At 45.0% G+C, this 21,041-nt stretch overlaps 1 protein-coding gene across 3 annotated transcripts; it reads left to right on the top strand.

Annotated features, from left to right (window-relative positions):
• Nucleotides 1-21,041, top strand: akap1b (A kinase (PRKA) anchor protein 1b). 3 transcript variants are annotated; one of them, XM_066696170.1, is made up of 11 exons: nt 1-231; nt 8,931-10,804; nt 11,839-11,972; nt 12,811-12,937; nt 13,167-13,288; nt 13,736-13,913; nt 15,041-15,191; nt 15,554-15,621; nt 15,782-15,855; nt 16,255-16,320; nt 16,755-21,041. In XM_066696170.1, exons 2-11 carry the CDS (start codon nt 8,956-8,958, stop codon nt 16,815-16,817), a joined length of 2,832 nt encoding a protein of 943 aa, XP_066552267.1. In that variant the 5' UTR covers nt 1-231; nt 8,931-8,955; the 3' UTR covers nt 16,818-21,041. The 3 variants fall into 3 exon arrangements, with proteins under 3 accessions (XP_066552267.1, XP_066552268.1, XP_066552269.1); XM_066696171.1 differs by lacking the exon at nt 1-231 and adding an exon at nt 307-365; XM_066696172.1 differs by lacking the exon at nt 1-231 and adding an exon at nt 6,082-6,195.

The following is a 21,041-nucleotide window of genomic DNA, read 5'->3' as shown; positions in this document are numbered from 1 at the left end:
GACTCCGGCCTCGGTGGAAACCGCGAGAATCCGCCTCCCCGGCTGCTCTCGCGAGAGTTGATCAGCTGTTGTGTCTGTTTTTAGAGTCTCTGTGTGCGGCCGAGGAACACGTGGGGAGGAGAGACGGACGGACGGACGGACGGGAGCACGTTGGGGTTGCGTCGGGCCCTCGACTTACACCCGGAGAGAAAGAGACACGTTTCACGGTGGCGCCGAGTCTGAAGAAATATAGTAAGTGTGTCTTCGGCCTCTTCGGGGGAGGGCAGCGTCACGTTCAGCGTGGGGGGGTCAAATACTACAGGCGGCCGCGGTGCACAGAGTGCGTTTCCCCACATGCGTGATCCCTCGGCGCCGCACGGGAGAAGGTGAATGCATGGCGTTGTAGCGGAGACTCGTGTGCGCCTGTTATCGTGCATTGCGGACGGCTCTTATTGTTGTCGAGGGGGCGCAGGAAAGCCGGAGCTGCCGGCCTCTCGTCTCCGTCCTGCGAGCGCGGTGCTCCGGCAGGGGTGCGCTGGTGAGGCGGCTTCCCGGTGCGAGGTGTGTGGACGAGAGGCTGCCGATTGTCAGCGCCCCGGCTGGGGGAGTCTGCGCGGCGTGTCCGACCACAAAGAAGCGGACGGGAGGAGCCTCGTTCAGAGGCCGGGCCGGCGTTTCGGGTGGCTGTATCGGGACCTTGTTGTCCGGGGAGGAGGGGGTCTGTCTGACCGGCCGCAGGTGAAGCGATTTATATGAGGATCGAGTGGGAATTAGGAGCGGCTTCGATCCGGTGACTGGGGGTCAGGGATGTGCAGCGCCGCGGCCTACCTCGCCTCATTATCCCGCAGGATCCGGTGCGGGTGCGGGTGCAGTGACCCGTGTCGGCTTGTGCCCACTGGTGTTGTGCCATCTTTGTGTTTTATATCGTTCACGGCTGTGAGAGGCAGAATGGCGTCAGTGTGTAGCTTGTGTGGATGCATACCGGCTAAATAACACCAGCGGCAATCCAGCTGCATACAACAATGTATTTTTATTCTCGTCCGGGGGGGGGACGTGGTTTCGTTTCGGGATGCACATGTTTTAAGCCTAATTACGGTGTTTCCCACGGGTGCATCTGGCAGCCGGGTTGTGATCGCTGGCTGGTTTAGAGGTTATTCTTGTAAACGCACCAGCCGCTGTGTGCGCTTGCTGCTGCGGGACGTGGTTTGCAACTTGTTCGGCAAATATGCAATGACCCCTCCGTTATCAACCCCCAAGGTCGTACGGCGACGCAGCGCGGCTCTTGCCGTCTGTGTTTGTGTGGAGGTGCCGCTTCAGCTGTTTTTTAATCCTGTTGATTTAAAGTGATCGTGTGCACTCTGTAAAGTGACGACTGGCTGTATAAATGCCAATGACAGACCCGTTTAGGCCTCGTTTGCCTTTTAAAGTCGCATAGCCGCTGCTTATCTCCGGGATGGGTGTAGGTCACAGCGCCAGACTTTGGTCGCGTTGTTCTAGCGCAGATGTTTGCAGGTCTGCACAATCCCAGCCATCCCATTGGTGGAGCTGCGCAGAACTGCGGACGTCTGCGCGACACTGAACTCGACCTTTGTGCAAATGAAAGGCTCTGCTGTGCGTTGCTGGGTTGTAACTTTAGAGATGTCAGTCTTTTTCATTGATACCCCCCCGGTAGTATGTTACCCCCACTGACTCACTCTTCTACACGAGTGTGAGACTCCGGGGCATTTCAAAATGGGCTGCAAGCTGGAAGTCATGTGCAGGTGTGTTGGGGATTAGGTGTCGTTTAAGGTGCATAAGGCCAAACCTCACAGTCGTGGGTGTATCCCCCCCCATATAACTTTCTAATTAATAATTCACAACGATCTGGATCAGAGTGCATTTTTACGGAAGTTTGAGCTGCTGGCAAGTTTGTGCACATCACATCTAATAAAATGCATGTAAATTCAGCCTGTTACCTTTTATAATGATTATCAGCTAAGCAAAGGCCTATGTCTCCCTACACTTCTGGCTTTTTTTGCATCAGTTTTCTACAGGATCACAAAATGTGACTAGCGTCAATTAACTTTGGGCTTCTGTATCCTTCTCATGTCTTCATAAGTTCATGCAATGCCAGTGGGGGACATCTTCCAAGCAAAGTACATTTGTAGCAGAACTTCGTTTCTGATTCAGAACAAATGAGTTAAACTAGTTACTTTGCACAATACTTCATTGCAATCCTTAACGTCATAATGCAACTCTCCACTCTGTCCTCCTACTTCTAAAGCCAGTAGGTTCTGAATACTATCTGGTGTGAAAGGTCTGTCCCTTTTAATGAGAGCTTTAGGAAACTCTGGAAGTAATATTGTATTTAAATGGTACTCTGTTACATGTTGTATTGAATACACCGTTGGTCTTTGACACCTTTTCTGTTTAATCATTGATGGTTTCCATTCCCAGCCTTTTAGAGCCGAACAGGTGTTAATAATTTGAGTGTTTGATCAAGTTACCAACTAGCCATTGCCATGCAGTGTTTAGTGATGCATACATTACATTTGTCGCCATTAAATGCAATGCTTTAAAAGCACAAAAACTATCATGAAGATAAGAATAATTGTCTGGCTTCTTGGCCAATGTGGGCAGTTTCCTACTCAGACATGCAAATGGGGAAAGAGGACAAAATGCTGAATAAAGTGGTCTGGTTTGTCTAGATCATAGTTTCTAGGACTCAATCTTCTATCAGTGCAGATTAATAGAACAATATCCAGAAATCATTCAAAATGTTAACTTCCTAACTTGATTGTAAACCATTTGCAGCAGTATAGTGATGCACCTTCAGCTATGTTAGTTTTCAAAAACCTATTAATCTGTGTCCTCTGTGTTTACAGGACTACCCGGGCAACCTATAATGCATAACAATTTAGGACTTTCGAACAAGATGCGGTTTAATTATTTAATACACGCAACACCTAATTCAATAATTAAGCAGTTGACTGCTGTGTCAAGGTCTTGGAATGGAGGTAAGAAGGCACAGTGTTTTGTGTAGTCTTAATATAGAAGTCCCATTCATAGAAAACCTATATCATTCTTTCTCCCTGTTGCCTCTCAGCTTATTGGTCCATCAGCTCTTGGAGCAGCTATTGTTCAGACTGGGTCAGCACTGTCACAGTCCAGGCTGAAAGATGTATACGATTTGACCTGAGCAACTGCTACACACCTTCTGATTTGTGGCGGGGGGGGAGACAGACCTCCTCAGAGAACTGTCATGCCATGAAAGTCTTTGTTGAGAGGGTTAATGCTTTTCTAGTCTTCCTTTAACAGAGGCATTTGACTTTCAATAGCAGGGGACAAATTCAAGGTTCACATTGGTATTCAGGGATCGCGGTCTGCTGCGTGTGACTCATTGTTTCACATCTTTTGGCATCTTCATTCCAGGGAAGACCCAAGTTGTGTAGCAGTTCATTTATTTTTCATGAAGGTGTTTAATTTTGAATAGACATCCATGGTCTGCCTTCACCTCTTGTATCTTTGCATTGCTTGCTAAGCCAGTTCCCATTCTTTTAGTCACTGAACAATAGAGAAAATACAGCTACCACTGGCAGCCGGTACTCCCAATAAAAGTGAGACGCTTCTGTGTTATTAGTAATCTTTCTTCCCCAAGGCCAATGTCTTGTTGTAAAATGATTTTGCGTTGAGAACTTGGTCTCTCCAAGCAATGCAGTGCTATGGTTTGGGGCTCCAGGGGAAGAGACCTCCGTCGGATTCTTGTGATGTGATTGACTGCTTTAATCCTATGTCTTCCCCCAGTGCTACTCCGCTCTTTCTAGCTCATTACTTTTTCAATAGCCCGTTCACCTCTCAGTGGAAGCTCCTGTGTTCAAAATGATCAGCTTTGGCTCTTGGAGAATTCCCATAGAATTGAGAAGTTCAAGTGTCCCAAACGTGCAAGGTATCATTTCAGAAGCAGGGTCATCCCTAGAATCAAGGTTAGTGCAGAAAGCTGATGGCAAAATAAATTGTGGTCCATTAGTTTAAAACCATATTATATATTGTTGATCTTTGTACCTTTTGATTTTATACTGGAGCATGCTTGTGGTTGCCTCCTAGTTTGAGGGTGTTTGATGGTATAGTCCATGTATAGAAAGGTCTCCCCTTTACCAAAATCTGTCCATCAGTGTGCACATCAAGGTCTAAATTCTCAAATGTTCCTTCATTTTTACCCTTCAATTTAAACTTGCTTATTGTAAATTAAAGTAATAGTCTTGTTGGTTGCTCATTGGTGTGCATTAGACCAGGCCGAAGCTGCTGTTGGTGTCCCAGAGATGAAAGACTGCAGCTATTAGGACAAGCTACTGAGCTCCAAATGTGGCTGCCCTGCGTTTCAGTAGTGGTGTCAAGGGATTCACTGTAAGCTGAGATCAATAACTGAGGTTTCCTCTCAGGCAGTCCTGGACACTGCAGATGGCAGCAGGTCAGTTTTTATTCAGAAATAGAGCGGGGGTGATTGACCAGCTCTGGCTTTACTGCCCCGTATGTGTTGCAATATGATACCCCCCCCTCTCAGGCTGCACACACATGGGGTTTATTGGGGACCTACTACTGTATCCTAGCATTACTGTGCTATTGTTAAGGTAATGGAGAGCTAAAATGTGGGACATCCTAGCAGCAGGCTGGCAGCGGTTTTTCATTTGACACTGACTCTGTATTAAATTAACAATATTGAAAAGGTGTAAGGCAACTGGGGAAGAAAAAGTACAGAAAGAAGCACCAAAATGTGTGTATACATAAAGGTTAAGCACAAAGTTCTCAATTCCAGGCTCCACACTGCACACCGGCCGTGGTTTATGCACTCTGACATGTCTTACTTAAGCTTGTTAAAGACTTCAGGTTCTGTAGGCACTTTTAGATCTTATAGAAATGCACTTTTAACTCGGCTCTCTGTTCTAATTAGTTCCATTTTAAATTTAATTGCACTTGAGTGACCTAGTAATGGCTGCAGGTTTGTGTAACACCAGGGAAAGTACAACAAAGTACTAATCGCTGTAAAGAGCCCTTAGATGCTAGGTTATCACTGGCAATGTGGAAATTACAGCAAATTGTTCCATTGTATGCAGTTACCGGGTAGGGGATTTCCATGCACAGAGGCATCATATTGAGGTGTGGAAGATGTTTTGAAGACTATTGTCTCTGCCCGTGAAAAGCCCATCTTTATGCTGTGTCATGCAATGCTTTTAGTGCGTGCGGACACGGGCATCTTGCATGCCAAGATTTTTGCATACGTGCAAGAATAAGCTGTTGAAATGGGCATGTGATTTGAGATCACACAAGCAGAATTTGTTACTTTACAGGCCTTTTAAAAGCCTTTTTTTGTCTGTATTGACAAGGTAGTGTGGATAGAGAAATATTTGAAATTATCCAGAAAATGTATACCTTAATATTGCAAAAGTCCTCAGGAAATAATTAAACTAGGAAAATGTAACCAACACATTTTCCTGGGTTATTATATGGTCCTTTAAGTCAAAAAACACCGTTCCCTTCCACAACTGGAAAACTGCTTAACAATTTGACACTAATTAAAAAGTTATTTTGAAGAGCCACAAAGATCAATGAGCTTCTAACAGGTTTCTCGGCCTTCCTTCCTTGTTTTTTGTTTGCTGCTTGATTTTTAAGCTTCCTGATCTCCCTCTCGGGAGTTGCAGCTGGTAGTTCAGCACTGGAACTGGTGCATGTCAAAGTCCTGGCAGCGTCACGCCTCGCCCCGGCTGTCATAGGCGGTCACAACACTAGCTAGTTTAAAACTGCATCTGGTAACCATTGTGTGTGTTTGGGGAGGGTGGTGCAGGCCAGAGCAGCAGCACAGTAGTGTTGTTCAGTAGCAGACTGAGGCTGTCACCCGTAAGGCATTCCAGTAACGGGGTTGTGCCGAACAGTGTCTGTTAAGGAAAGGCATGTCTGGCCTTCCTTTTATAACTTTGTGTACTAGTTTCCCAGCCAATGAGTGGAGGAGGAGCTGGGCCCACAGGCCACAGATCTTGTGGCGTTAAACCTTCATTCTGGGATACAGCACAGCCAGAGGTTACTAAAGCCCTGGTGAGACGCTTCTCCCTCTGTCATGTCTCCGTCACCAAAAGGACGGCTACCAAAAGCCTTTTGATGGATCCATTCGTTAGGATCAGATCCCTAAAATGTGTAAGGTGACGGGGAGCATTGTCATCGCACTGAGGAGCTGTATTGTTGCAAGTAAGTGAAGGAACATAGTCCTGCTTACAAGCAGTTTTGTTTTCCAAATAGTTTGCATCTGACTGGATTTACTTTCATTCGGATTGTAACGGCTGCTCGGTTTTGAGGTCTCTTGAGTGGCTTAAGCAGTGTGGTTTGCATGAAGAAAGAACTAACTTAATTGTAGTTCATTCAACACGTACTGTTCATCCCTCTTGCTTACTTGATGCTGTGTTTTCTAGTTTGGGGTTTACAATGAAAGTTATTTAGACCATCTTCGTTGCTGTTCTACAGAGGGTATAAAATGTGATGTGGCTCTGTCAGAAAAGCTTTTTTCCATAATGTTTTGTTGAGGGTCTTTAGTAAGAATGTGAATCTCGAAAAATGGGCTCTTTGAATACTCTGTGCCAAACCTTTTGTGTATTTAATTAAACCCAAGGCTAGTCCCTGCTCTTACTAGCAAAAAATTTAAAAGGCATGTGCACAGGCCTACTATAGAGTTGGAACATGATGGTTTAACATTACTAGCCTACCAAATACATTTAAGTACTAACATCAGGAACTTAAATCAAAAGGATTTTTTTACATAGTATTTAAATTTAAAAAATACCTGGTTGTACTTGTAGAAATTGTATTAAGAGATCTCAATGCCAAAATGCCACGAATCCTTTTTAAGTGAAGTTTTTTACATATCGAAATATAAAGTCGTGTGAATAAAATAAAAAATGTAGTTTACCCTTAACTGTTACTTTAGTGTAATTTTCTTACAAGAATCCAAAACTGCATAAGTATTTATTAGCGTTAAACCAGAAATATGCCTTTGCTAATGCTCCAAGCCTTTTGAATCAAAATTTGCTTATCCTCCACCATAAAAGCGCATCCTGATCCAGTGAAATGCATGGCTTGCTGTCAAAATACTGATTAATTTAGTAATTCGCCAACGTTTCTTCTCTTACTTAATATTCCTCCCCATGTAATGTCGCCATCGCACTTTGCAGAAGTAGATGTAGTTTTAGCTAATAGCTGTACCTGTTTTTACGGATAATAAACACATCTCAAATTTAGATGTACATCAGTGTATTTTTGCATTCTAATGGTGAACTCGTTTTAGTGTAGTTGTGTAATCGACTACACAATCTCTGTCCTAGTTTTGAGTTCCCATCACTGTTCACCGGTGGAGTTTGAGAAATTGGCACGATGGATGCTTTGGAATGGAACATCCTAATATTTGACTGTATTGCTGTGGTGCACTTACAATAACTGTTTTTCTTGGATCCCCGTTGCAGCTAATGCCAAATTAAGCGAGTGCTGTCATAAGTAACCCCAAATCTGTAATTACTCTTGAACCGGCTTTATCATCCATAAAAGGCACCTGATATGACACATCTATGGAGTGGTTATTTAAATCGTTCTTTAGCTCAAATCTGGGGGCCTGGCCAAAGCTAATTTTGAATCCTGACTAAGATGCAGTTACCTTCCTGTTACTATTCATTTCCTGTCTTTCATACCCTTATTTTCTCCCTGTGGTGTGTAGAGTAAGGGCAGTGTACTGGGAGGGAGGCTTGAATTGGCTGTTTGAAGACATTGCTTTAGAAGGTCAATAGTGGCATTCCCAAAAAAAACTATACAAGTTTCACTGCAGGTGTTCATTCAATGTGCATTTTTTTCTTTTTTCTTTTCATTCTTATCTAACTGGAGAAAACCCTCATGGACTGCTGTCTCTCACGGCACTCGTGGCTGCTGACTAAACTACAGGTGCCTGTATTTGCATGAAGGTTTGGAGAAAAGTTTCTGTGGCAGGCAGGTCACACTCTGGATGCCACACCCGTACCGTACTTAATGAAAGCTGACCTCTTGAAAGTGGGTGTAACCCGGTGACATGGATAATAATCAGCTTAGTGGGTGTAGAGATCTTTAGTTAGGAAGTGTGCTCTTTTTATTTGAATTCTTCCATACATATTACAATTTTCCCACCTTGAATATAATCCATGTTGAAAACCTTACTATTTGTTACTTGGCTTTTTCTTTTTGGAAAAGTTTTTGTTGGCTTGTAAACAAAAATCTTAGTGATGAGAACAACAGACTCAGAAGGAAGTAGCTGGGCCTTCCCAAGCTTTCAGAAAACAACTTTTGTTTATGAATGCATCACTGCTGCAATCCAACACTTTTCAGGAATGAAGGTGATACAAGAGCAGTGACTGTGGGCTTTGTCCTGTTGTGATTTTGAAATGCATTTTAAAAGGGAAGATGATATGCGGGGGCACTGGAAGGTGTGAATCCCTTCCTTTGTGACAGGAATTCGTATGATTTGACTTTGCAGAAATGCTGCCAAACCAGCCCAAAGGTTGAGTTGTAGAAACGGTTCCAGACACTGTGGTTACATTTTTTGAGGTTGAAATAGAGAAGGAGTTGTTGTTTTTTTTCTAGCATTTTTCTAGATGTTAGAAATGTTTTCTAAATCTAAATGGCATTCATCTAGTGGAACAGGAAGTCTGAATGACTCCCAGTGTCAGAGATGTCTGTTTCATGTCAAAGGTTACATTCATTTTTCTTTACCCCTGCCTCCCACTTAATAAAATTTAAGGTTTTCCAGTAGCCACCGTATTCAGTGACATCTTGTACAAAATCAATTTAGCTCCATGGTTTAAGATCTGAATGCACACTGACCAATGTCTCCTGTGAAACCTGTGAAGAGGAAACTGATTTCAGTTTGAAGTGACCGCTGTATCTAATCTCCTTCTGCTTTCACCCAACAGGTGTAGCTGCTAGGGTCCAGAAAAGATGGGACTGAGGTCGTTCTTGCCCTTCACGTTGCCTGGAGTGTTGGCTCTCATGGGCTGGTGGTGGTACTTGTCTCGCAAGAAAGCACACAATGCCAATCACAAAACCGAGGCAGGTGCTGCAGTGGGGCTGCCTGAGAAACGCAGCCTCCCTGCCTCCTCCAGCGAAGGCAGCAATGGCATCATGGAGAATAGCTGCTCCTGGGAAACCAGCTCTGTGAGTAGGACGGCCCAAGAAAGAAAGACACAAAAGTTAAAGGAAATGGACAGGAACGGAGTCGAGCAGGAAGTTGTGGTAGAAATTCATGTGCCGGCGGCGGCGGCGTCGATGGCAGAGATGCAGGGCCAAGCACAGTGTGTTGAAACGGTGGGGAAGGCGAATGCGGCCCTGTCTCTCTGCAGCAGCTTGGTTGCGGAATTTGACACCAGCACTGAAGATGACCCCGCCGGGTCAGTCTCGAAGGAAAGCACTAACGCATCGCACACATGCAGGCCTTCTGTCCACCACCTGTCAAAGACTGTGGAAGAGAGCGTCTCTCCGAAAGGGCCAGAGGAAGCAGAAGTAAGTTCAGTTACAAGCAAGCTACTACATGAAGGGACACAAGCTGCTACTGCCTTCGTCTCGGGGCTAGGAAAACAAGCAGCCAAGCAAAAGGAAGTGTCCGAGGTGAATGTAGCGTTGGCCTCAATCTCCCAGATTGAGGAGATTAAGATCTCTTCAACTGCAGAACTGACAGAGGCAGTAAGGCCTGAACCAGAGGGTGAAGTCGCAGCAGACCGAATCATAGTGCCTTTTGCGGAGAAGCTACAGTTGGAAGCAGCAAAAGAGACCCTCCCCTCCAAAGATGACCTGCCTGCTTTACCTGCAGATTCTGAGTGCAGCCCCAGATCGAGCCACCAGGAACCCCTGTGCCCCGAAATTACAGCGATTGTCCCCTCCTCCTGTCATGTCACATCCACACATGCCCCTCTGCCCACACCAGTGGTAGAGGGGGCACCTGAATCGGGGAGGCACATAAAATGCCAAGAGAATGGCTTACCTGGGGCTTTTGAAGAAAGAGGTGAAAATCTAGATGAGATAAAACTGCTTGCAGCTGGGCTAATCACAGAGGTTATATCTGCGGCGGCACAGCTGGTAAGCAGATGTGATGATGTGGGAAAGGGGCCGTGCTGCGCTGGAGAGCAGGGCGACAGGACAGGGAAGGAGCACCGAGACATGGGTGGCGCAATGCTGGCCAATGGGAGACCGTGCACAGTACGAGACCAAGCTAAGAGGGACGATCTCGATATCCAGACCTGCAGAGAGATTCAGCATCTAGCCAAGGAAGGTCCGGCCGCCTCAGCTCCACTGGCCTCGGAGGGAGATGCTAAGGAAAACCAGATGAGAGCACAGGTGTTGGCAGTGAACGGCTGTTTAACGCCGCCTTCCATGGAGGTGATGAGGATTGCTAACAGCGTGCAGAAAGGTGATTGCTTGGTCCGGGTGGAGAGCAAGCGGGAAGCAGTGCCTCAGAATCTGGCCAAGCTCCAGGCAGAGGAGGCCACCGTGGGAGCAGAGGATTCTGGGTGCAGCACCTGTCAGTCGGAGGATGGGATCAGCAGCGAGGACCTCCTACAGAGCACAGGGCTGTCCTGTACGTTGCCCGAGAGCAAGGAGGATCTGTTCAATGTTTCTATGATTGAAGGAGCCTCAGAGGGGCAGGGTGCCGGGGCGAGTGCAGAGCAATCCCTGGAGGCTTCTGTGCTGCCTGAACACCGCACCACACCATGTGGGAGCAAGGGACTCAATGGTGCCCCCCTCAGGAATGGCAGTCAGTGGGCAAGTGAGACTGAGGTGGATCAGTCTGGAGGTGAGTCCTAATCTAAGTTTATCTTCAAATGGATGTAAGGTTCTATTTTATATTCACTCTTTCAGGTCAACCCTATATCAAAGTTTTTGCTTTGCTCTTTGGGTCAATTGCAATGAGCCTATAGCCCACTTGTGCCAGTAGTATATTAGTATAATGTTCCTAGGGTCAAGCTGTGGTTCAGTGTTGAGCCCCAACATGGCACCGCAGCTCTCGGACAGCGGAGAGGTGTGGGGCTGCGGTGTTGGAGGCACCTGGTCCGAACCTCCGCCTGTACATCAAACTACTTTATAATAATTCTGACTTGTCATATACAATGTTTAGTCTAGATCTTATGTTTGAGCAATGAATGTGAAATGCAATTTAGCCTTAGCTTGAGCTATAAATACATTTGTTGTTGCTTTGCGTTTAATAAATTCACAAGCAACCATAGTTTTGAATAAATTATACTACTAAAATGTAGCATTATATCCTGTTATATGGTATTCATATTTTCACACGATTAGCATATCAGATGTACTACAAATACACTGCAAACAGTTGCTCAGATTTCCTATTGGAGGTGAGGCCCAGCACTGACTTTACTTCCCGTGTGGAAGAATAACAACCTTAGTACTGTACTAACCCCGGGGAGATCACCTAATCTCCAACTTTGTGCTGCCTCTGTTCTAAATTGGGGGTGATCCCAAGAAGTTACTCGCTAGTACGGTACGCAGCTCTGTACTAACCCTGCAAGTTCTTTGCAATTGACCCAATGTCACAATTTGTCTTTGATCTTAGTCTTTATTCATTATTCTCAATACACCTTGCAAAACAAAATATGAAACTTCCAAATTTTAGGAAACGTTTAAGGTTGGTTTACTCTTCAGCTCAGGAGGTGGAGGGAACCATGGAGGCCTGACCCCAGAGCTCAGTATCTCACTAAGGTCCAGGTCAGCTCAGGTTGGTGTGGTGAATGTAACCCCACCACAAGACTGGGTCATGCTGCGGGGGGGAGCTCTGGGCTGTGTGTTGACCGGCTGCTGTGCTGTTTGCAGGCTCCGATGTGAACAGCATGGACTCCGTGGACAGCGGCTGCACGCTGGGGGCAGGAGAGATCAGCCGCTGCGCCGGCCAAGCCACACATCCGCAGAAACCAGAACTCACCATCTGGGAGATCGAGGTTCCCAAGGTGAGAACGTCCGATGGGAGGCCAGAGAATCCGAGGCAGGCTAGTAGGGAAACCCGAGCCCTTAAATAGCCCAGGCTGAGCATGATGGGGCGGGTGGAATCAGACTGCAGTGCAAGGGGATCTCGTGGCTTGACCTTCACCTGTTGCAAACCAACAATAACCCAGGCTATTGTCTGTATCCCAGGCTACTAGAGGCTGCTGATCAGGTAGCACTGCCATCCGATTCGCAGGCTGGGGATGAGGTGTGTAAGGGGAACCCTCCTCTTGCAATGCGCCTCGCCCGTCTGCTCACCTGAAACCCCTCGAGCACAGCGATGCTCTCCCAGCCGTCACTGTCTGTACTGCACTGTGTTGCCCGCGCACAACTGGGTGCTTTAGTTTTAAATTAGTTTGAGGTGCCTCAGCTTTATCGGTTTTGGAAGTCATCTGCAGTATTGGATACATTTAAGTACTTTGCCATCCTGCCTGTATTTTTCCAACCATATCAGAGTGTAAGCATCATCTCTAAGGCAGCCCTGTTCATTAATCTTCCGAAGCATCTGACCTGGCGAACCAAGAGTTAACAGCGAGGCCTTTGCAGACTTATCTCGACTTCTCATTTCTTGTATTTTTCTTTTGACAGAAAACATTTCCCAAGTAATTGAACGTAAATTATGAATGTATTAGGATTAATTAAAGCCTTTGGCCCAGGTAGGGTTATGCTTTCAGAATGTTAATGAGATCAAGTTGTCATTTTCTTTCATGGGATGCTGCCAGATGATTCTTAAAGTAGGCACTGAGTGTGGTGTGGTCTGTCTACAACGAGGAAAGGCACTTAATTTTATTCTATTTAAAACAGCATCTGGTTGGGCGATTAATCGGAAAGCAGGGGAGATACGTGAGCTTCCTGAAGCAAAGCTCGGGTGCAAAGATCTACATCTCGACACTGCCTTACACTCAGGAGTTTCAGATCTGTCACATAGAAGGTGGGTGGAGCTTCGAACTTACCATGTGACTCGATCGCTGGGTCCCAGTCATTCGGCTGTACCCACTGCTGCCGAGAGCCCCGAACTGTAATTGTTTTCCATAGGGAAGTGGTTGCGTTGCTGCCCAAATCTATTTAAAAATCTGACTGAGCCCAATGCCCCGTGTCTTGCTAATCGATCAACTGGTAATAACTTATCTGGTTTTATTTTCCCCTCTAACTGTCATCAGGTACACAGCAACAGGTGGATAAAGCCCTCGGGCTGATTGGGAAGAAATTTAAAGACCTGGATCTCGCCAACCTCTACGCCCCTCCTCCTCTGACGCTGCCATCACTGCCAATGACATCCTGGGTGAGCGCTTGCTTTGAGTGACTTATCGGCAGTCCCCCGCTCAGTGGTGATTCCCACTCATCCTACACAAGGGAAAGATAAAATGGACAAAATCTGGGAAATCAAACCATAAATGTTTTTGTCCATTGTGTGAGTGGTCCTAGTATTCCGGGCCTTATGTATAAAATGTTTAAACCTATTATCTACATTCAAATGCCACTTTTTTTTTTTTTTTTAATGTTGGATTATGATGAACTCCTAAATTTTCTTTGGACAAAATGCAAGGAGAATATTTGAAAAGTAACTTAAAAGGATGCCGTTTAACGGTCATAATTCCCATGTATCTGTGCTCACTCTGTTGGTGGCACTGGGGCTTCACTGGTCTGCCTGCAGCGCTGCGGTCATAGCTCAGTCTTCACAGCGGTTGTTGTTCCAGTGCTGTGAGCTCGTTTGATTCCCCTCTCTCAGCTCCTGCTGCCCAGTGGGGTGACTGTGGAGGTTGTGGTGGTGAACATCGTGTCAGCGGGCCACATGTTTGTGCAGCAGCACACACACCCCACCTACCACGCGTTGCGCAGCCTCGACCAGCAGATGTTCCTGTGCTACTCGCAGCCGGGCGCCCCCGCCCTGCCCACTCCTGTCGAAGGTAAGAGCAGAGCATAGACGGGCCTCCGCAGCACGACAGCGTTCATCTAAGCATCGTCTAAAGCATCTTTCCCTAACGAAACCCCCAGAGCCAGAAAATACTGAAAGTACTCGCACTCTGCGTTTGAAATGACTGTTTAAGTTTAAATTTCACTTTAAATTGCATACGTGTTCATTTTCTTTTGTGTGTAAAACTTCACTTTGTTGGACACGAATTCAACATAGACCAGGAGGCCTGACCTTTTTTTGACCTGAGATTGCCAGTCTAAGGTCTACCATAATACAGCGGACCAATGTTTCCATATAAAATCAATTATTTGTGGTTAAATAAGTTTATCATATCAATCCTTTTATGGGCATTTTTGATCAGAGAACATGTCTCCAGAATACATTGAATTTACTTTTTCAAATGCTCAGACACTATGGGAAAAATCTGGTACAAACGATCAGAAAGCAGTTAAAAGGGATTGTTAACCTATGCCTAGGAAATTCTTCTGAGGTTTTGATCATGACATAAAGTTGCAGAACATGTATACTTCCTGAGGACCACAGCATTTCAAACGTACTAGGGATGGGCACACTTGAAATGTTCACCATTCTAATATTTCTTGAATATTTGATAAAACATGTATGCCGTTCAGTAATATTAAGAACAAATGCATTTATATAGTATTATGAATACGCCAACAACACTTGGGGATCCATAACTTTGATCCGTTGATATGAGTGTTGGACTGTAAAATTAAAATGAATTTTGGAAAAAGTATAATTTATATTTCCATCTCCCGATCAACCAGTAGATTGCTGGTTTTGCACCCCTGGCATAGTGTAACTCGAAATCCAAAGGAATGGCAGTGATGGGTTAACAGACCCTCTGTCTTAAAGTGGTTCAGTCCGCTGAAATCTCTCTCCAGGCCGAACCATTGTGTTCCCCAAACTCTGAAAAGATGCAATTTGATAATCATGGTTTAGTGGACAAGGTCTTTAAATTAATTGCCAAGCATTGTTTTGAGTGGAGTGGTGTAAGTACTTTCAACCCCAGTGCTTGTAGGAGCTCTGGGCCGGTATAGCCAGGCCAGGGGGGTTGCCCCTGTTGCTCTCCTGATGCCCCCATCTGTGTTGTTGCAGCGGGAGTGATCTGCGCTGCTCCAGCATTAGAGGGATCTTGGTGGCGCGCTCAGGTCATCGCCTTTTATAAAGAATCCAGTGAAGTGGAGATTCGATACGTGGACTACGGGGGCTACGACAGAGTCAAAGTAGACCTCCTTCGGCAAATTAGGTGAGCTGCCCTTAATCCCGTCTTCAGAAGTGTGAATAAACAAACTGGAGATTTATGAGAAATGCATTAAATTAACTCAAGGCTAATACCCCTGTAATTTAATGTGCTGTACTATGTATGGTATGTGTAATATGTGGGTTTATGAAATATGATCGGGTTCTAGAGGTGGCAGTAATGACCCGTTTGCAGCAGGTTTGTTTTTAATTGTGAAAGCTTTTCCTTCATTAATGTTTTGGTCATTCAGAGAGTGCCCTCTTGTGGTCACATGACTGCACTGAAGTTGATTTTACACTAGCCAGCTCCTAACGGTGGGGAAAAAGGATATCTGAAAGGAATGTGAATTATTTCTCTTCGTCTTGCAGATCAGACTTCGTGACGTTGCCGTTCCAAGGAGCTGAAGTGTTACTGGACAACGTTGCACCCCTACCAGGTACACAATCGCTGATAAAAGCCAGCATCTGCAATCCTTTTTTGTTTATCATGCGATTGCTTAGGACAGTGGTCTAGCAACCACTTCATCTCTACACTCCCTCAATGTCTGGATTGAAGTCCTATCGATAGTTACCCGAATACTCTTTCCTTCATTCTAGGGGAGGATCGGTTTTCCATGGGGGCAGAATCGGCACTTGAAGAAATGACCGGAAGCGCTGCTCTACTAGCGCAGGTAAAATATATATTTTTGCAGGAATATAGCTCTGCACATACAGAAACCTACATGAAGGTCTACTCGTTCAGTTGCTCGCTAATGATCTCTCGGACTCATTTGTGAGACAGCCATGGCTTCGCTCTGGAGACTTCCCCGAGCTTCGGGCTTGAAATCTGAAAATCTCGGAAGGACTTTATTAAATCCGAAGCCAGACGTTGTTTCCAGTGAATGGTGGTCTAGATCTGATGTAAAATCTTGCTCCACTACAGGCTGTTTTAGGTTTTCCTTCAGCCTTTGCTTTTCAATCCTGCATTTAACTTGTATGTATACCAAAGTAAGCTCGACTTAAAGCATGTCATTTTGAATGGGAAACACTCTGCAAATCCCATTGATCTTCTTTTTCCCCCTCCCTTTCAGGTCACAAATTACGACAACCACACTGGCCTGCCTTACATACAGCTATGGAACATGGTTGGAGAAGAGGTAGGAGTTTGTGTGTTTGTGAGTAAGGCAGAGTGACCACTGACAGCTCTGGGATGAGGAATCTTTTTCTCCCATCATGCACTGTGACCTTGTATGGGTCCTGTAAATGTCATGACAGGATTACAGGAGTATAATCTTCTGTTTATAATGCTTATATTGACCTTCTAATGGACAACAACAGTCTTCATTACTATATCTATATTAAGGATGGTGAACAAGGGTTTGGATATGCAGGTTTTTATGGATTTTAATTTCAAAAGGAAGTTTTGCTCTAACATTTAGAGGTCACAGTTAAATGGATGTGGATTCCTAGGTAAAGTGACCAACTTCCTTCAGGGAATAGTTTGCTTCTAATTTTTATATTTTATTCTGCCAGCTTTTAGTCTTAGGTGCTCCACTCGTCTGACTACCTCACCCTCTTCTCTTTTTTTCAGCTGGTGTCGGTGAACCGGGCCCTGGCGGAGAGAGGAGTTGTCACATGGGTCGATAGCTTCTGAGCCTCGCAGGCCAGAGCTCACCCCCCCCATCCCCTCCATTCCTCAACCAACCCCCCCATGACCGATCTCTATACTGTATACCCAACAATTAGGCTTGGCAATTCAGACCTGATAGTCCTACATTTTCTACTTTTGTGGATTACACTGTTTCTGGAAAGAGAGGAAAAGAAAAAGAGAAATTGAATCTAACTGGTGGTTTTTGGGGAAGTGGTTCATTTATCTTTTTTTGTTTGTTTTTTCTTCCAAAAGACATTGTCTGAGGAAATCAAAAGTACCACTTCACAATAAGCCAACTTCCCATTAAAAAAAAAAAAACATTTAAAGCAAAGTACTAATGCTTGCTTCTGTCCTTAAAGACATCTATATTGTAACTAAATAAAGATTGAACAGATTTCCGTCCATCCTGAAGTTTCATTAAGACACTGCACTGACAGATAGTGGGATATCAAACTGTGGATGTACAGCAGCCCGGCAGAAGGCTACGTGTCAAACCATTCTACTGGGGAAAACACTACGAAGGTTGCATATCGTAACCGATGTATATAAAGTCCGCATCGCACTGTTTTTCCTAATACCCAAATGGCTTTATTTCTTAATGTGACTGACCTCATTTTAAAAGGAAGATTTGACTGTTCCCATGGATCAGTACACCGTGGCTACTTGGCTGATATGGGTTTGAGCTCCGCGACACGAACCACTACACAGGATGTCTATGGACCACGGACACGGGGAGCAGACACTTCGGTGGAAGTCGGAGGTTTTGGTCGGGGAAGTTCTGGATATTTGTCCTCCCGCTGCAGCCTTTCAAAGGAGGAAGAGAAGTCTTTGCCAGCGAGAGCAAGCCTGGTCCATCTGTCCGATTTTTTTTTTTTTTTTTTCCTCTCCCTTTTGAAAACGGTGGCCTTAAAGGTGTATTTTTCTTCCCCAGTGTGTGTGATTTTTAGTGACTGGTGCCGTTAAAGTCCGTTGCGATCAGCTCAACAGACTTTAACCCCCTTCTCTGTAGAGTCGTCCATTGGGATGACGTCGTTGTCAGTTGGACGTTTCGGTCGCAGAACTGGTCCTCTGCACGGACAAGCACATATCTTTTTAACCCCTGAATGACCCAGTATGTCACAGAGGAGTAGAGCAGGGGCTGTGAATTTGTTGCCCTGGGGGACGTTGGAGAATCGGAAAGTTGGGACAAAGTGAAAAGTGAGACTGCAAAGGAAAGAAATGGAAGGAGGGACGTGGAACGTGACTATTGATTGGGAACAAGCCGTGGCCATGACCGGCCACCTTAATTAGCACTGATTGCCCCCGTGTGCAAGCTCTTGGCATAAGAAACGCATATGCATGACCAAGGCCTACGAGACCAGAAGTGATGGATAACGACTTCTTTCTTGGCCGTACACGTAGCACTTCCTGTCTCCATGCCACTGTGGAGCCAGAGCTTCCAGCAGCTGTGTTTGCAGCTGGGGTGCTGAATTAAACTCGACTGACAGGGAGGGGAAATACCCGCCCCCACCACATTACTCCCCATCTGCTCAGCTGCTTTACTTTAATCATTAGATCTGGCACGGGGCCTAGAGACTCCAACCCAGTTATTGGCTGCTCGTTGTGGTCTTGAACGGTTCTGTAGGATCCTGTGGCCCAACTGCGGTCTCCTCACAGTGAGCTTGGAGGTTTATCTGAAAGGGTATTGTAGGAAAGCACTTTGACATTTTGAGGAAGGGCACTATTATCTTCACGTTTTTGCTTGGTCTGTTTCTTGACGATCCAGAGCAAACTGCTTCAGGGAAGAACGGGGTGAAGTAGCGATTTGACTGTTGCTTCATGCCTGTTTTATGTAATGTACAGACCATACGTGTCCATCTAGACGAGCCAGGCTTTGCTGGTTAGATTTTGCATGGAAGGTGACATAGAGAGGAACAATACAACTAATTGAAAGTCCTTCAGGGGTTGGCGGTGTGCCGGCCCTCTGCTGCCCAGTTCGAGAGCCAGGCTTGAAGAGCGGGGTCGGGGGAGGAGGGTCCTCCAGTGTCGGGGGTTTTGAATGTTTTTAAAGATCTCTGCAATTTGTGGAATCTGAGGTTTGTGGAGGAAGATGGTGATACTGCTTTGAGTATTTCATAGTAGGGTCTTTGTTTCTGTATGAGGTGGTCATTATTCCTACCATGTGCTGCTCTGTATTTTTTTTTCGGTCTCCTCCCCACAAAACCCTCAATAGTCAATCTTGAGCGTTTTTGTTTTTCACGATCTCGGGGTTGCAGCTCAGTTCTCATGTTTGTCTCATCAGCGTTCTGGCCATGGTCTGTCTTTTGTTATTTTTCCTCTCACTGACAAATTCAAAAGTGATCACTCACCGATATTTAAACTGAAGATGCATTTTTGTGTTTATTTTATGAATAACTTGTATCCCCTTCACATCTTCATGGGAATATATCTAAACATTTAGCAGATCTTGCGTTAGTCAATGGCAAAAAGGGTTTGTTTTTTCTTTTCCTTGTTTGTATATAGTGACCTCAAACTCCAGTAAATCAGAATTAAAATCATTAATAAGTAACTGTTATATTGGAATAATACGAAGAATTCATTACAGGATTACTTTTAAATGTAGAACAATTTGGATTGAGCATTTGTAGATTAATTTTGGGGAGAAGTAGGCTGTCCCTTTTAACTGCTACATTGTGCGCTGCTGCTGTCAACTGGCCATTTCCACCACATTTATGCGTTTGTAGTCGCCTACGTGTGTGTTGTGCACATCTGTTTGACTTTGTTGCTGCTCACCTCAAGCTTCATCTTTCAGTTTTGCTTTTTGTCCATGTTGACCTCCTTCAGCACATCACAGCTCAGTGTAATACTTTTTTTTTTGGGTGACATTCGTTAAACCTTAAAAAAAAAAAAAAGGCGAAAAGTCCCGTCGTAGGTTGGAGTAGGTCATCAGTCTGGAGTTTGTTCACCTTTCGTGACTCTTGGAGCAATACAACTGAACCTCACCTGACCCACCTTGCCTCAGTTACTGAACTCTGTAACCGAGGCTGCTGCACAAGCGTTCAGATCCTGGCTGTTTGAAAGTGCCTTTACATGTTTAGTTTTCTAAGGGGTTTCGCAGCACACAGTACAAAGGGACCCCGAATAGAAGAGTCCGCACCATGTCTCTCAGTAGACAAGTCCCTCCTGGTTTGGGAACGTCGTTGGATGGGTTTCTTTCAAATGACACCCCTCTTTGAGGACGACTTACTTTGACCTTGAGACTTTTTCCATTTAACTTTTTGAGTGAAATTTCAATTGAGCTGTAGTTCTACATCTTTATTGGTTCTCCTTCCAAAAGCTTCCACCCACTAGTTGAATCGTTGTGCGTCTCGTTGCCCGAGGCCCTGTATTCTTTCCCTGGATTTCAACCACAGTCCTTTTCTGATCCAACCTGTAAAAGGTTTCCCATCCAGGACTGTCAGACACTGTATAAAAGTGCTCTTCTAAATACTTCTTGGGGAGGGGGGACGACTCACTTAATGCTGGTCTCCCACTTCTGTCTGTGTGCTATTGAAACTATCGGTGCTTTTGTTTTTCATCTACACAGATACCAAACTTGTGTGGAGGCACTTTCCTCTTGTAGCAACTTCTAAATTCCCTTTAAAAGCTGAAAACCTTCAACCAGCCAGTGAAGATGGAGCAAGGTGTGTCACAGATCTGAAGAGAGAGCTCTTCTGAGCAGATCCATAGGAAACTATATCCTCTGGACTTGGTTGTCATGCTTAAACCCATGATTTTTTTAGGAAAAGGTTTGACTGCATCTTCTCTTCAGACTATATGAGAGCATGTTGGTTAGAGCTACATCCTCTTCTGTCTCCTGCTATCCCTGCCAAGCCTGTTTTTCAATAAAATCTTTTCTTGAATTGTGCAGATCTGTGTAAATAGAAAATATTTCACTGTACTTTTGTATAACACTGGAGAGAGGAAACTCAAAGGGAACACTTTTTTTTTTTTGTTTGTTTGTTTGTTTTGTTTTTATCCCTAATCCAATCTGGTCATTGTTCTCTGTAGGTAGAACTGGTTTGAAGTGTTTTACTTAGCTAGATAACTACAATAAGAGGGAATTTGATTTTTTAAATATATATATGAAAATACAAAAATATACAAATTTCTGCCCAGAGCGTCTGTACAGGTAGTGTTTTTTTTTTTTCTTTTGTTTAGATTCATGGACGGTTTGATTCCTGGTTGTACAGATGTATTAAAAGAAAA

This window comes from Amia ocellicauda, chromosome 22 (genome assembly GCF_036373705.1).
Source record: "Amia ocellicauda isolate fAmiCal2 chromosome 22, fAmiCal2.hap1, whole genome shotgun sequence".
NCBI lineage: Eukaryota > Metazoa > Chordata > Actinopteri > Amiiformes > Amiidae > Amia > Amia ocellicauda.
The sequence above is the reverse complement of the archived record's forward strand: the minus strand, read 5'-3'. Positions and strand labels throughout refer to the sequence as shown.

Excerpts from the sequence above, each read along its gene's own strand:
- akap1b (XM_066696170.1), top strand. The coding sequence starts at position 8,956 with ATGGGACTGAGGTCGTTCTTGCCCTTCACGTTGCCTGGAGTGTTGGCT. Across the intron at positions 13,289-13,735 it reads CACTGCCAATGACATCCTGG|CTCCTGCTGCCCAGTGGGGT; the intron begins GTGAGCGCTTGC and ends CCCCTCTCTCAG. Across the intron at positions 15,622-15,781 it reads CAACGTTGCACCCCTACCAG|GGGAGGATCGGTTTTCCATG; the intron begins GTACACAATCGC and ends CCTTCATTCTAG.